General features: G+C 33.6%; 1 protein-coding gene across 3 annotated transcripts in view; it reads right to left on the reverse strand.

Annotated features, from left to right (window-relative positions):
• ZFR (zinc finger RNA binding protein) overlaps positions 1-17,707 on the reverse strand; it is a 76,757-nt gene that overhangs the window by 11,723 nt on the left and 47,327 nt on the right. For 2 of the 3 annotated variants that reach the window (XM_081298177.1, XM_081298176.1), the window contains 3 exons: positions 15,583-15,724; positions 10,967-11,064; positions 10,018-10,113 (listed from right to left, as the gene is read on the reverse strand). In XM_081298177.1, coding sequence (XP_081154303.1) covers positions 10,018-10,113; positions 10,967-11,064; positions 15,583-15,724 — 336 coding nt within the window. Of the gene's footprint in view, positions 1-10,017; positions 10,114-10,966; positions 11,065-15,582; positions 15,725-17,707 lie in introns of those variants that run through there. The other variant, XM_081298178.1, reaches the window with a different exon arrangement.

Here is a 17,707-nt window from a genome sequence, read left to right on the forward strand (position 1 = left end):
CTTTTCTAAAGAGAGAGAGAATTTTTAATATTTATTTAATTTTTTTAGTTCTCGGCAGACACAACATCTTTGTTGGTATGGGGTGCTGAGGATCGAACCCGGGCCGCACGCATGCCAGGCGAGTGCGCTACCGCTTGAGCCACATCCCCAGCCCGAAACAGAGTATTTCTAACCTAATTTCAAAACAACACTGTACTTGCAAAAAAATAGACATGTAGATCAACGGTAGAGAATACAGAGAAAAACCCACACAATCATATGATTCTTTATACAGGTGCCAAAAACATTCAAAGGAGAAAAGGCCATCTCTGATGGGAAACTGAATATTCATATATAGGAGAATGAAACTAGAACCCTCTCACTTTGCACAAAAGTCAATTGAAACGAATCAAGTGTAAGACCTAAAATTTTCTAATTGTTAGGAAAAACAAAACATCAACAACAACAAAAACCCAAAACAACAACAACAACAAAACCCAAAAAACAAACAAACAAAAAACCCCGGGAAATTTCAACATATAGGCTCAGACAAAGAATTCCTGATTGGGAACCTTACAGCTTAGGTAGGAAATAAGAGAATCAATAAATGGGATGGCATCAAATTGAAGAGCACAGCAAAGGAAACAACACAGTGAAGAGAGAACCTATAAAATGAAAGAAAATCTTTGCAGTTGCCCTTCCTACAGAGGATTAATATCTAGAAAAAAAAAAATATATATATATATAAAACTCAACACTAATAAAACAAATAAGCCAGCCAATAAATGGGTAAGTGAACTAAACATACATTTCTCAAAAGAAGTAAAAATGGCCAACAAATTACCTGAAAAAAATGTTTAACATCTCTTGCCATCAGGGCAATTCAAATCTTGATATTATATCTCACTCTGTTATAATGGCAATCAAGAATATAAATAATAAATGCTGGCAAGGATGGGGGGTGGGGAGAGAAACTATTTATACACTGTTAGTGGGAATGTAACTTAGTATATCCACTACGGAAATCAGTATGGAGGTCCCTCAAAAAGCTAAAATCGGAACTACTATATGATCTACATATTTCTCTAAAATAATTAAATTCAGCATATTTTCAAGATACATTCATACTCATGTTTATCACAGCACAATTCACATTAGCCAAGTTATGGAATCAGCCCAGGTGTCTATCAACAGATGAAAGATAAAATGTCGTGATGTATGTACAATGCAGTTTTAACTATAAAGAAGAATGAAATCAATATTTGCAGGATAAAAACTGGAGATGATAATTTTTAGCAAAATAAATTAAAAGAAGAAAGCATTATGTATTTTCTCTCATGTGTGTGGAAGTTAGAGGGAAAAAAACAGGGGAAAAAAAGGTGATGCCATGGAAGAAGGGAAACCATTAGGGTAGAGAATAGGGATGAAATGGGGGGAGGAATTGAGGAGTAAAATTGATAAAATTACATTTTTATGTATATATGAATATTCACTAATAAAAAAAAATTTTACAAAGAATGTGAGAATAGCACTGACAACTCAGTGATGAAAGAAATTGAGACCCTGTCTCTAATAAAATACAAAATAGGGCTGATGTTGCTTAATGGTCGAGTGCCCGAATTCAATCCCTAGTATCCACCCCCCAAAATATTATAAAATATGCAGCTTTTCAAAAATGTCTCAGATTTTCACAGTGTACTTCTAGAGAAAGTTGTGGGAAAATTAATCAATTATAAATTTAGGTATGTTAAGACATAACATGTGGGGCTGGGGTTGTACCTCAGTACCACATAAAAATAAATTTAAAAAAAAGGGTATTGTGTTCATCTACTACTAAAAATAAAAATAATCTATGATTATAATATTTGCTTGTATTTAATTATTAGTTATTTTTTTGGTACCAGGGGCACTTAACCCATGGGCACTTAACTACTGAGCCACACCCCCAGCCCCTTTTATTTTGAAGCAAGGTCTTGATAAATTGCTTAGGGCCTCACAAAGTTGCTGAAGCTAGTCTTGAACTTCAGATTCTCTTGCCTCAGCCTCTAGAGTTGTTGTGATTACAGGCAAGTATTCATGAAGTGCTAAGCACTTTAAATACATGATTTCATTTAATTCTCATAGATGCTATTATACCACAATTTAAAGATATAAAAAAAGATACCTTAAAAGATATTAAGCAGTTTGTCTAAGACTATTGTAGGTAATAAAGCTATCACCTAAGTTCTTCTGAGTCAAAACCAACTTTTTCAAACCTTTCCTTAGACATTAATTTCTAGTTCTGGTAGAGGTTAAAAAAAAAAAGTCATGTTAAAAAAAAAAAAACCCACACACATATACACTTGAAGAGACTGTAATAATACAGGCACTTTCATTAGTGGGAGTATAAAGCAATAAAACCATTTTTAGAGCACAACCAGCAAGCTCTATCAAAGTCTTAAATGGCACATATTAATTAAACCAGGAAAGTCAGTATGTTACACTTAACAAAAGCACAAAAAATACTCATCTGTGACTAGAAGAAATCTCTAGCATTAGTTCTGATTAAATAATAGTAGTACCAAGTATTCTCTTCACCATTTTAGTTACTATTTACTTAGCACTTATCCTGCAGTAACCACTGGTCTCAGTTTTTATATACCTTGACTAGTTTTTACCATTAAAACCACCTTCTGGAGGTAGATATAACTATTATTCACATTTTACAGATTATATTTATGCTATTAAAAAAGGATTCTATAGATCCATTATGAACAATTCTATATACAACAGCCAATTATATAGTCTAGTTGACATAGATAAATACTAATGCATGAGTGACAGATTTCCATTTTTTAAGTCCAATCACAGGAAGTTGTATTTTTGTAACATAACTTATGCAGAACAACTTACTTCAAAGTGCTGAAATCTACAAAAGTCTTAAACCGTTATGACTTTTGGGGGAAAGTTTACTTTTAGCTAAATGCTGAGTTATTACCCTTTTTTAAGTTAAAGTAAATGAGATGATACTCCCGTACAAGTTGCTGATTCTTTTGTAAGCAAATATAATGTTAGTTCTTTGCCTGGAGTTATCAATATACTATCATTTAATTTTTTTTTCATTGATTCCATCAGCGATAGACAAGAACTCTCTTGCTACCAGCACTAATATCTAAATTACTTACAAACACACTGAAGAAAACAAAACAAAAATATGTGAAAAGTATTATTAGAACAGTTCTCCCCACAATCTGCGAGAACTTAAAAAGCTCAGGTAAAATTTACGGAATGTAAAATTAACTATTTTAAAAAGTGAACAACTAGTATTTTATTCACTATGTTGTGCAATCATCACCTATACTTAGTTCTAAAAGATATCCAAAACACCTAAGTAAACTCCTTACCCTTTAAGCAGTCTTTCCCTAGTCTATAAAGATACACATTCCTTGTATGAAATTTTTAATTCTCATTATTTCATACAAATGGAAACAATATGACTTTTTGTGCCTGGCTTCTTGCACATTTTTTTTCAACATTTATTTTTTTAGTTGGACACAATATCTTTATTTTTTATTTTTATGCCTCATGCATGCTAGGCAAGCACTCTACCACTGAGCCACAACCCCAGCCCAGCTTCTTGCACTTTAAACAATGCTTTGGAGATTCATCTATACTACAACAGATTATTATTTTTTCCGTGTGAACTATTTATCATCCAAATACACTGTTCAGCAATAAAATATATATTTTTAGAAATTCAACTACACCCCATTCATAATTTACAGCATGTATACCATACTAAAGAAGCTATGGATACTATATAGCAATTCTGATGTCAGACCAACCTTACAAATGAACTCCACTGAATTTTTTTGCACTTCATCATGACAAATTCAGAACAAAAGAACTAATTTGAAGGTAGAATACCATTTTGAATACTATTGCAATGTATGTGAAAATCCATAAAAGCAAGCATTATTAATTATTTGTTCAAAGTAAGTAATCAGAATGCTATATAAAATTAAAAATAAAGAACCTCCAATTTCTTTTATGAAAATCAAGAAGAAAGGTTATTAAAGTGACAACACACAAGAGCCAAATCCCAAGATCTTCTGGCCCCCAAACATGACTATGATTAAAAAATAAATTACAGGGCTGGGGATGTGGCTCAAGCGGTAGCGCGCTCGCCTCGCATGCGTGCGGCCCGGGTTCGATCCTCAGCACCACATACCAACAAAGATGTTGTGTCCGCCGAGAACTAAAAAAAATAAATATTAAAAAAAATTCTCTCTCTCTCTCTCTCTCTCTCTCCTCTCTCACTCTCTCTTTAAAAAAAATAAATAAATAAATAAATAAATTACAAGCTGGGTACAGTGGTGCACATTTGTAATCCCAGTGACTCAGGAGGCTGAAGGAGAAGGATCACAAGTTTGAGGTCAGCCTTGGCAACTTAGTGAGACTGTTTCAACATAAAATTTAGAAAAGGGATGAGGCTACAAACCAGTGGTAGAGCACCCCTGGTTCAATGACAAGTACTGAGATTTAAAAAGAAATACATTATAATGTGCATGTGCTTCTGCCAGTAACCAAGACTGCAATAACTTGAATCAAATACAGGAAGTGAAGGAGAACATTTACAAGAAACTGAGAGCTTACCCTGTCTGGGTAACTCTCATGTAGGTCTTGGTCTTATTGGGCTCTCCAGACCGGGGGTGGGGGGGGGTGGGGGGAAGTGAGGGAGGAATAGGGTTGACTGAGTGAACAAAATCCAAAAGACTTCATCAATAACCTCCAAGCTGTAGAAAGGTAGCATGAGTTATGCTGCAGGTAGTTCTAGGAGAAGAAATGTTCCTGAAAAGAAAAACCTCTTCTGATCACCTTCTACCTCAGCAGGAAAAAGGGAGCATAATTTGCAATGCTGAAGTTTTTGTAGAAATCAGGAAAGAGTAGAAGAATCATACTTATTCACTTCTAATTATGCCCAATAATAAAAAGACATGGCTAAAATACAGGTAAAATACAAGTAAATAAATAAATAAACATAAATAGGGGGAAAAAATAACATCAAAGATGGTTGTAGCTGGGCATGGTGATGCACACCTGTGATCCCACCTGCAGCTCAGGAGGCCAAATTAGGAGGATCTTGAGTTCAAAGCCAGCCTCAGCAAAAATAGAAGAGTTAAGCAATTCAGTGAGACTGTCTCTAAATAAAATACAAAATAGGGCTGGGAATGTGGCTCAGTAGCCAAGTGCTCCTGAGTTCAATCCCCAGTACCCCCAACCCCAAAAAAGATGGTTATGAACTCTCAACATAAGGGCTTCAAACACCCTCAGTGGTGTCACGAGTGAGGTTGTTCCTAAAATGATATGGCAATCAGATTCAGGAAACAAATGGAGATTTTGCAAGAGAAAAGGCTCTTGGATTTAAAACCTGAAGGAGATACAGTAGAGTGCATAGCCCATGTCTGTTAGCAAGGGTGCATATAGCCAAATCCAACTCCTTTGTAAAAGCAGTTCTTATAATGCACAGTGGAAGAAAAAGAAGAAATATTAAAAACATTCTTGATCTGGGCATAGTAGACATGCCTATAATCCCATTAGCTCGGAGGAAGAGACAGGATCAAGATCAGCCTCAGCAACTTAGCAAGGCCCTAAGCAATTTAGTGAAACCCTGTCCCAGAATAAAAAGGACTGGGAATGTGGCTCAGTGGTTAAGTGCCCCTGGGTTCAATGCCCAGTACCAAAAATAAACAAAAAAAACAATGTTTGTCAACAGATAACTGAATAAAAAAAAAATAAGGCATACAAACACAACAGAATGTTATTCAGTCATGAAAAAGAATGTAATTCTGACATTTGCAGCAACATGAATAGAAATGGAGAATATTATTGTAAATAAAATACCTCAGGCCTTTTTTGGGGATTGAACTGAGGGGTGGTTAACCACTGAGCCACATCTCCAGCCCTTTTTAATATGGGGTGCTTAACCACTGAGCCACATTTCCAGCCCTTTTTAATATTTTATTTAGAGACAGGGTCTCCCTGAATCGCTTAGGGCCTCACTAAGTTGCTGAGGCTAGCTTTGAACTCATGATTTCCTGTGTTAGCTTCCCAAGCTGCTAGGTATACCAGGCTTTTGAGAAAGATTAATACTGCATGTTCTCACTTATATGTGGCAGTTAAAAAGTTGATCTCAGGGGGATGGGGCTGTAGTTCAGTGGTAGAGCACGTGCCTAGCACACATGAGGCCCTGGGTTGAATCCTCAGCATCACATAAAAATAAATAAATAAACGAATAAACAAACAAACAAATAAATAAATGTATTGTGTCCATCTATAACTTAAAAAAGTTGATCTCATAAAGTACAAAGTACAAGAGCAGTTATCAGAGCCTGGGAAGGGTGTACAGGAGAGTAAAGTAAATGAACATAGGATTGTTAATGGGTACAGGGGAGCCAACAGGATAGGCAGAATACCTTCTTGTGTTCTATAACATAGTGGGGTAATTATGGTTGACAGCAATTAATTATATGCTTCTTTTTCTTTTGGTGGTGCTGAGGATAGAATTCATGACCTCACACATGCTATAATCATTCTATCCCACTTAGCTTTATTACTAGTCATAAATGTATATTTCAAATTAGCAAAGAGAGGGTTTTGAATGTTCTCAGAATAAAAAAATGATGTTTGAAGCGATGAACATGCCAATTTCTCTGATATGATCATTACACATTACATAAATGTACTGAGATGTCACATTTTACCCCACAAGCAACTAAGAATAAAAAAAACACATTTAAAAAAAAGTGGAATAGATTTGCATGATATTTTGTACTTTTGTGCCCTATAATATAGAAAATAGAGATGAAAAATCTATTCTTTATATACTTTAGATGATAAGGACATGTCAAAGTAGTTCAATTGTTGTTGAGCAGGATGTTGATGGTAGGAGAGGCGGTGCATTTGTAGTGATAAAGAATATGTGGGAACTCAATATTTTTCACTGAATTTTCCTGTGAGTCAAAATCTGCTATAAAATTTGAAGTCCATTAAAGAGTTTCTAAAAAATCTGTTCTGAACGAATCTTAATTTATGGGAATGAAAGTAAATTCTAAAATTTGAATTCTAGAGTATGATGTGTAATTGAAGGCACTTAAAATTAAGAGCTCAAAATTAAGAGGTTATTAAAATTATAGAGCTAATAAAGCAAACTGAAATGCAAAATAACTTAGAGAACCAAGCAAAGAATAGGACATAGCTGAAAACTAAGTTGTTGCCAAGGAAATAATCACTGGGGATACAAGAAGAAAGAAAGAAGACAGAGACTAAACAATTGAAAAAAACAGTAGATGTTAGACAAAGGCAACCAAACAATAGGACAATCCGTGTTCCTAAAATAAGCATATTGATCAAACATAACAAAATTATTCTTCACCTTTAGCTATAAGAAAAGTAAAAAGTAAGGGGCAAGAAAACACAAACATTTTAAAGAAATACGGATAATAAGAAAAAGATTTTCAGACAAATGTGGTTAAGTTACTCAAATTCCAGGATAAAGAAAACAATTTTAAATAAACTCATGCATCAGATAAAGGGAAAAAAAAAAAACTTAACTGGGATTTAGATTTAGTAATACTAAATGTCAGAAGATAATGGAGTAACAATTACAAATGGAGAGGGAAAAACTGTAACCTAACAAAGTATTCTTCATTGAAATAGTGGTGAGTGGCAGAATCTCAAATATGTAAGAAATTTAAAGCATACTTTTTGTTAAGAACTGTTTGATGATAAAATGCAGTCAGTCAAGAAATGAAAAGCCACCTCAATAAAGACCTAGTGAACCATTCAAATATAGAACTAATTTAGCAATCTGTCTACAAAAGTACACAGCTGGATTCATCTTTGATCAATTTGTAGTTTTTTAGTTAATTTTTAACTAAACAAGTAATACTTAGTTTATTTCCTGGTAAAAATTAAAACATTATAAGTCTTTTTAAAAATCATTAAAAAAAATTTTTTTTGTAGTTGTAGATGGACAGAATGCCTTTATTTTATTTATTTTATGTGGTGCTAAGGATCAAACCCAGTGCCTCACACATGCCAGCCAGGCTAGCGCTCCGCCACTGGGCTATAGCCCCAGACCAAACATTACAAATCTTTATACTAACCATCCCTTCCTCCCACTAAATATGCAGGGAGTACACATATGTGCCACCACACCCAGCAGAATTTATAAAAATTTAGAAGACTTTTATATAGCAAGAATTATGAACTGAAGAGCACATGAGAAACTGGAAAATATCATTTAACAGAGACAAAGGCCAATTTCTTTTTTTTTTTTTAAAGAGAGAGAGAGAGAGAGAGAGAGAGAGAGAGAGAGAGAGAGAGAATTTTTAATATTTTATTTTTTAGTTCTCAGCGGACACACATCTTTGTTGGTATGTGGTGCTGAGGATCGAACCCTGGCCGCACGCATGCCAGGCGAGCGCGCTACCGCCTGAACCACATTCCCAGCCCAAGGCCAATTTCTTATTGTGGAAAAAGTTAAGTCTAGGGCCAGTCTCAGTAATTTAGTGAGATCCTGTCTCAAAATAAAATAAAAAACTGGGAAAGCATCCTTGGGTTCAATTTAAAAAAGAAAAGAAACAAATGAAAAATGAGATAGCTTATTTTGTCTATTATATATTGTTAAACATTAAGAAGTATGATGAGCTGGGGGCGGAGATGCACGCCTATAATCCCAGTGGCTCAGGAGGCTGAGGCCCTAAGCAACTTAGCAAGACCCTCTATCAAAATAAAAACTAAAAGTTTTAGGTTAGGGATGGGATGTGACTCAGTGGTTAAATGACCCTGGGTTCAAGTCTCAGTACAAAAAGAAAAGTACAATGATATCCCAGAATATTTTGAAATTTTAAATGATCCAACTTTCTGATGAACAATTAGAATATGTTCTTTGATCTTGGAATTTCAGCTGTAGCAATTTATTCTACCTTCAAAAACTTGAAAATAATATATAAAATGAGGACTTAAAGCTGAAGTCTGCAAAAACCTCCAATGTCTATCAAATGAATACTAAATAAAGTACAGCACAAGGGAATACTACATAGTTAATACAGAGAATGAGGTGCTTTTCAAAAAAATCTATTTTGTTAAGAAAGATGCAAATAGTATATAACAGTACAGTTATTTATAAGTTAAAAAAAAAAAAAAAAAAAAAAACAGAAACACAGGGGCTATGGAATAGCCTAAGATATGCAAGGCCCTGGGTTCAATTCCCCAGCAATACCTGCCACCCCCAAAAAACAAAAGACTTGACTGAAATCAAATATATGGGATGCCTTTAAATAAGGAGGCTTTCAATACTTATTTTTAACCATTCTGAATTATTGAATTTTTGAAATTTTCAACTTTATACATTATTTTAAAAACATATGAACAGAATTCTGCACAGGGGGTTTAACAGCTCATTTTCAGTCTTTTAAATATACCTATATGTGTAAAATCCAACTAATTACTGCTGTAATATTAAAAAAAAAACCCACACACTGGGAAGAGGAAAAAAAGAGCAAAAAAAAAAAAAAACAAAAACAAAATAAGTATGACACATAATTCTTTATTAACTTCTGAGAAAAATCAAACATGCTAAGATGCCCAGCATTTCCCATCAAAAGAAAACAAACAAAAAATTGACAAAAAACCAACAAAATACTGGACATGGTGGTGCACAGCTATAATCCCAGTGGCTTGGAAGGCTGAGGCAGGAGGATGAAGAATTCAAAGCCAGCCTCAGCAACCAGGAGGTGCTAAGCAACCCAGCGAGACCCTGTCTCTAAATAAAGAAAATACAAAATAGGGCTAGGAATGTGGCTCAGTGGTTGAGTGACCCTGAATTCAATCCCCAGTGCCAAAACACACACAAAAATAAACAATAAAACCCTGTATTTAATAAATAAGACTGATAACTATGATAACTAAATAGAAGCTTAAGGGTAAAAGTAACTGCAGACACATTTCCTGAATGTCTATTTTTTTTACACCATGCAGTTATATACTACTTACCCAGCTGGGAAAATCAGACCACGTTGGAACTCGCTGACAGAGGTCTCGGAGAATACGTATGATAATCACACAGGACTGCAGACCATTAGCTCTAGCCTTGAGGGCAATACAAAAACCAACTGGATTAAACTTAGAAATACTGAAAATATCCCTTGATGAAAAAAAATTAAAATACCACTGTTCAATGGAAGCTCAGATAAAAACAAAAACAATCACACTTAAAAGTTGGATTCAATGAGCTGCCATTTACAGCAGTATTTTATGCCAGGGTTAGTATATAAAAGTTGGTATTTAGGTCAAAGTAAACAGATTATACAAGAATAAAATTTCTTGATCCCCTGTGAACCTTGACCTATATTCATTTAAAACAGTAAACTTAAAAAAAAATCTGCCTACATTAGAAATAAAAGAAATAGTGAAGAGCTAAAAAGTTTGTCTAGGGACTGAAAGGCTAAGGAAATCTGTTTGGTTTCCTTGCTGTGCCTTTGCATGACTGCAAAGTCACTAAACCAAACAGCTGCTTCCTCACCTTTCACTCCCTACACTTATTAACTTAGGGAAAGAGGGGGAAAAAATCTTAAAAAACTATACACAAAGCTTTAAACACATATTCCATTATTTAAAGCAAAGTTAATCTGCAGCCTTATGGAATATAATACATATACAAACATGTGATGTTCCTAAACAAGTTTAAATATAGCCACTAAAAATAAAAAATAAAAACCCAAACTACAAAACACCCCCAAAATGAAAGTTTATTGTCAAATTAATAGTAACTGCAATATGCAGAATCTTCACACCCAGCTTTCTATGTTAACATATTTTCTGAGATTTAATTTAAAATAATATTGCTTGGGCAATCTTTTGAAATGTTTAAGCACAGTTAAACATGTGTACTGAACGACTCTCTCATAAGGCTACAAGAAAAAAGTAAAATGATGTTCCGAACCTGGAACCACTTAGCGTGGCGTAGAGCAGCCAGAGCGTCAAGGCATTTTTGCCTGTCCAAGACGTCCGGTGGGTCTTTCACCATACCCGAGGTTACATCTAAAATGGATTGAATTGGCAAAATGCAGTAAGGAATGGGTGTTTGACCAGGTAAGCAAGACACTTCCTTAAAGTAGCATCAGTGTCACATGAGCCATTTGAAGTTTGTCAGCACTTTAACACACCCAGGGAGTTATTTTCAACAAATTTACATAATTCAATTTTAAGAATAAAAGGAGAAATTAAATTTAACTCTTAATTTAATAATATAATATTTTCTGGAAAAATAAACCCTACCCACCCAAATGAAATCCAAAGGAAAGATTACTGGACACAGCGCACCAGCACAAAGATGACAAGACAAAGGGAACACAAAAATCCACCTTAATAAATGAGAATGTACAATTAACTACTGAGTTTGTTGAGTATTCTAAGTGATCAAAGGTTATTCTGAGGCTGATTATAGCAAAGAACTGATGATAAATATGAAATGATCAATAGAATATGGGGCCCCCCAAACAGACATTTCTCTAAGAGATCAATGATTTTCTTCCACAAGAGGATTTTAGAATATGAAATGCCCCTTAAAATTCAAAGTTTTCACAAAATGTAATCCAAAGAGTAACTAGAGAAGCAATGGGTAAAGCAGAAATGGGTAATAGAAACTAGCATGGTTAAATGGAATTAAGAACAGAGAAGGTGAAATAAGATGAATGAATGTTTTGATGATAAATAATATATAGGGATCTTTCAACTTGGTTAAAACATAAATGATGTACATAAAACTTGTGGAGAAAATATGAAACTAAACCAGGACAAGAAGTTAACTTTAAACTAAAAAAAGTCACTCACATAAGCAGTCAAAGGACCAACCATATATTCAACTAAACAAATCTATAAAATGTACATGATATATCAAATATGCAAATCAAACTATCAGCAAGCAAATAGTAACTTTTTAAATCTAATTCACAGTTTCCAGTGACTTTATAGTACATTTTCTATATCATCAGTTAATTATAGCAGTCCTTTGGTCAAAGAAACAAAATCACGAGGCACTCAGGATATAATACATTGAGAACCCCAAATGAATATTGGGGACAAAGGAAGAAACAGAAGATAAAACAAGAAAAAGGTAAGGATGCAAATTACTTCAATGTATATCTTATCATGAGTATTAAGAAATCTTAAAAAAGACAGCTTGTCCTCATTCTAAGCAGATGACATATAAAGAAGTATGTTAAAAAACTGATGAAGAATTTCATCCCATTTGGGTTTTCTTTTCTCAGTTATTATTCCTCAAATAATCAGATACAAAATTTTTAGAAGACCTATAAAAAGGAAGTCTTATAGATATAATCAAGGAAAATTATGTAGTATTTTCAGAATGGGCAATGAAGGAGGGATTTGGTGGTAAAAAGAAACTATTAAGGAAAAAATATTAGTAGGTAATTTCAAAACTTGAAAGACTAGCTACTGAAAACAAGAAATAAATTTTAATATAAGAAAAAGACTTCTTTGAAATAAGGAAGAAAGACACGTGAAAGCACAGTTAAGGGGGGGAAAAAAAAAACCAACTCCCCAAACCATTCTTGCTCTCCAAAGTATCTAGAACATGCTTTTAAAGGACCTCTTTTCCATGTTCCTTTATTTGCATTATTTGCTGAAGCTAAAATGCAAAGGTGATGGTGTGCAATCTCCTTTTAAGTTTCTAAATAATATAATGTTAATGCACCATTTTAAAATTTCCTCCAATACAGAAGAATTTTGTTCACAAGCATTCATAACTTTGGAAATTTTAATCAATGACACAAATTCAAAGATGTCAAGACACCTATTTCAAGTTAAAAATATATTAGAACTATAAGTAGGAAATTGCTGTTAAATTTAGAGTGTGGATTTTTGCACCCATTTTTTACTTCAAGTGGATTAACCCCTTAGATATATCGTGCTAAAATCATACTTACTGCCTAACACCCAGTTAAAACAGAAATCAGTTAATTTATAAAAACAAAATGCAAATTATTATTCTACATGAACATAATTCAAAAATTTTAAGGGGTTAATCACCAATTAGAAGACATGCTGTGTCCACACTATTTTATGATTAAAAGTTAATAAGAATATATTAATTTAAATTAACATAATATATAATCCACTCAACCATTTTAAAACTAGTGTGAACACTGCTTAATTCTAGAAGAGACAAAGACAAAACAAACAAAACAGCCACACGAAAGACAATAAATGCCAGACTCTGCATCCAAAATCCCTCCTTAACCAAATGGCAGATGTGACACTGAGCTTTTGAAAACCTTGGTCAAAAATCCTTCCGATGTCTTGGCAGCAACCCCTGACAGGAATCAATCCCCTCTGTTAGAAGGCTTTGGACCGGGCCTGATAAGCTACAGGTGAAAAAAAAAAACACACACACAATACTTGACTTGCTGCAGAAAACAATTCTGTAGCAAGGGTTAGAGCATTTTGAACATTTTTAGCTTTAAGTCAATTAAATGTTTAACTGTCAAACACAGTACTATAAAGTAAATCTGTCATGCGTTTAACAGTTATTAGAACAATTTAATAGTTTCTTTTATTAAATATTTTTTCATATGAAACAGGGCTTTTACACATCAAAGAGCTACCACACTATGTGCACGTAGTCAGTCTCATGATTTACAATGTTCTTCCGGCAAAGCCTTCCTTAACCCCTGTACTAACTCCCCAAAGCAAGCTATAGGCTTTAAGTGATTTTAAGACACAGAGCATCGGGAGCTGCAGTGAGAGAGAATACATACCGTTACTCTGCAGCAAGAAAGAAGCAATCTTCGTAATGAAGCTAAAGACATGATTTACTGCAGTTATCTGCAGCAAGGAACACTCTATCAATGTTTCTACACTTTTGCATATCCAACTTTCCAGCTCAGTGTCTTGAAGCACAATCTTTCAATTTTGAACTGACCATTTCCCTCAGGTTCATTTTTATAATTCAGAACAGTAATTCTAACTCAAGTCTGGGTCAGACAAAAATATAATTTTGTTTCCTTTAAAAGGGATAGGTTATCAAAGAACTTATACTTATGACACTATTAACTTTAATTTTTTGCAACATTATAAAAAGGCTTGATACTGTACATAATTTAATTCAGTCTAAACATAATTGGACAGAATGTACTCTGAAACAAAGTTAATTGTTATATAATTTCACACTAAAATAGCAACATTTATAATATTTTGTATTAGAAAGTTTTAAAACTTCCAGTCCTAAATAAAAGGTCATATGCTACATATGTTAAAAGTCATATGCTACATAAGTAAAAAGTCATATGCTACTTATGACCTGATCAGATTGACTCAAACTCTTTCTCCAGCAACACCTTGAGTGGAAACTCATGTTACATAAAAGATCCTTTACACAAAACTCAAACTCGTTTATTTTGAAGATGCAAAGCTTAAGATACAACATACAAATCCTAATATGGTAAATAAACAAAGTATGCAAGATAAAACATGTCTCCCAATGACATTTTAGGTAAAATGCCTTTTTCCTGGGTTGTAGAAAGCCCAGTGCCATTAAAAAACAAAAAAAACAAAAACACAATGCTTTGCTGTAAGAAAACAAATTTAAAGGGACAGTAATTGAGAGGCTTTTCTCAACCTGTATCACAAAGAAATATTAGTGTAATTCCATATTTAACAAGTTAAGATGTATAAAAACAACATGAAAGGAAACAAAGTAAATTTTATCTGACCCATAAAACAAAAGAACCAACATACTGCAGACACTGATCATGCTTTTTGGCTTAAAAGCTTTTGAAGCTTTAAAAATGTTACAGAACAGTCCCTAAAGCAACATTGCTGGCACCAGCAGGATTCATATTCTACAATGGCAAATTAAGTTTAAAAACGCTGAACTGTACTCTAACTCACTAACTGTATCTGCCTAATTTATTTTTAATTCTAATATGATATTCAGGCCAAATATCAAAATCTGTGTGCATTAGGATGATCAACATTTATGAAAGTGCTCCAAACCAAAGAGCAACCTCAGAGAACTAGAAATATTTACCTCAGAACAAGCCAAATCCATGATTACATATATAATATCCTCAAATGTAAATGCTAAGAATAGTTAGCCAATTTTGTCTGTGAAACTTTCTTGTCTTCTTTTAAGACAAGCCAAGATTGAGAACTTCTTAATGAAAGTTAAAGTTGTGGCCCCTATACTAGTAAACATTTAAATTTTTTTTTCACAAGTCAACTATGCCAAGTAAAAATAATTTTGAATTTTTTTCCAGAAATCTGAGGTTAGCAAGAAAAGAAAAAAAAAATCAAGAAAACCAATCATATCCTATGGGTTTCATTTAAAAATTATCATTAACAAGAGCATTTACTTTGTGGGAAATGATCCCAACCCAAACTGGTTGCTAAATAAGTCAAATCTATTAAATATGTAATGCCAGCATGTTGCCTTCTAGGGCTTAATGCCATCTTAAAGAGTAGGTAAATTGAAAATAATGATAAAACAAAACAAAAAAACAGTTAATAGAAAAGTAGAATGTTTAACAGCTTTCCAACCTCCTTCCCTCATGTTCTCTTCTCGAATAATTGGAGATGTCAGGGTGATAGTGACTTGCATTTTGGGTTCCACACATGAATTCAAAATTATCGCTGCTTCTGATACAGCACATTTTATGTCATATTTCTCAGGACTTATAACCTATGTAAAAAAGATTATAAGAAATTAGTTGGATATAATGCATTTGTTAACAGACAAAAGCAGTTTCATTATGATTCTTTTAGTTTTCCACTACCCTAACCATTCTACATCATATACTACTATATACTACTATAAGATCTGCCATATATATCCATATCATTAATCTCTTGTACCTCTTTATTTTCAAAATCTTTGTTGAGCTAATATTTAACATTATCAGTATTATTTGGGATATTGGTAAATGTGTATATCTCTTAGATGATGAATTCTTAGATAAAAAAAATAATGGCATTATTTTTCATATTTATAGAACTTGGAACTAAAATAACTGGACCTAACAATTCAACCATTGGATCCTACAGCCACAATTCAACCATTCCCAGTATATATTCTCAGTGAATTCAATAGATCTACATCTTATCAGGAAGCAGGAAGTCCCACTTAAGAACAAATAACAAACCCCAAGATTTACCGAAATTTGGTAGACATGTAAAAAGTCACAATTTATATGAACAAATTAAAGTTTTAGACAAAAATTATATGAAGTGTTTACAGTGTAGCGTCTAGTCTTAAATCTTAACTCTACTTTATAAGCCACGTGAAGATGGGCAAATTATTTACCCTGTGATTGTTCCTGTAAAATATGAACAATAATTGTACCTAACACTTAGGTTGTTAATTACGTAAAACCCATTACTATGTAAATGTTAACTATGATGATGATGAAGAATTAATTTTACTTGCTAATCCACTTACATAATAAGAGCAGGTAGCTTTGAAAGAGCTATCTGCTTTAGCTTAACTGTTAATTATTTAGTTAGGATACAGGATTTCCTGCTCTGTAGTTTTATTAAGCACCACATTAGAATGGAGATGTTTCTTAGAAATTCTATGACTTTATTCTAAGGCCCCTAATCTTTTCTTTGCCCCTTTCATTGGCCTAACAGGGACAACAAAGAGGTAAAAAGACAAACAGGAACTTCCTCTCTAGAACAATGGTAAGAGAACAATAGAAAGTGCTAGAGTGGTGCTAGTTTAAGTTCAACAAGGTGCTTTCACTGTTCCTTTTATCATCTGTTGTAATATTGCTGTCAGGTAGTATTCTGACTTAGTACTGTAGGATCCATATTGCCAATGAAATTTTAATCCCTGAATTCAGAATGGCTAAATTGAAAGGTTTTGAATAAAATTTATTCAAGGTATCATGACTTTATACCCTCCCCACAAAAAAATTAAATTCAAGCTTTAAAGTAAGGTTGTTTTGTAAAACCAAAAGGGAATATTCTTGTCGCACGACTATAATCCCTGAGGCTTGGAGGATGAGACACGAGGATCTTGAGTTCAAAGCCAGTCTCAGAAAAAGCAAGGTGCTAAGCAACTCACTGAAACCCTGTCTCTAAATAAAACACAAAAATAGGACTGGGGATGTGGCTCAGTGGTTGAGTACCCCTGAGTTCAATTCCTGGTACACAAAATAAATAGGAATGTTCTCTTAATTGCGAACATTTTTTCTGGAGACAAGAGAAGTACTTCCTACCATTATAAACATTAGAAAATTGAAACTACAGAAGTCATCCCTTATCTGTAGTTTCACCTTCTGTAGTGTGTTACATGTTGTCACTGCAGTCTGAAAATATTATACAGTAAATTCTAGAAACAGATAATTCATAAGTTTTAAATTACATGCTATTCTGAATAGCATGATGAAATCTTGAGGCACCCTCCCCTATCTGGCCAACTATGTGAATCATGACTTTGCCTAGCCCATACTATATATGCTCATTAGCCCCTTAGTTGAACTGTTATTAGATTGTTATGGAATGGCAGTGCTTGTGTTCAAGTAACCCTTACTTTACTTAAAGGTCCCGAAGTGCAGAGTAGTGATGCTGGCAATTAAAATCTACAAAAGATAATCTGTGCCTAACATGTAAATTAAACCTTATCAAAGGTATGTATGAATAAAGAAAACACAATATACACAGA

The sequence above is a fragment of the Spermophilus citellus genome (assembly GCF_964194105.1).
Source record: "Spermophilus citellus genome assembly, chromosome: 1".
Lineage (NCBI taxonomy): Eukaryota > Metazoa > Chordata > Mammalia > Rodentia > Sciuridae > Spermophilus > Spermophilus citellus.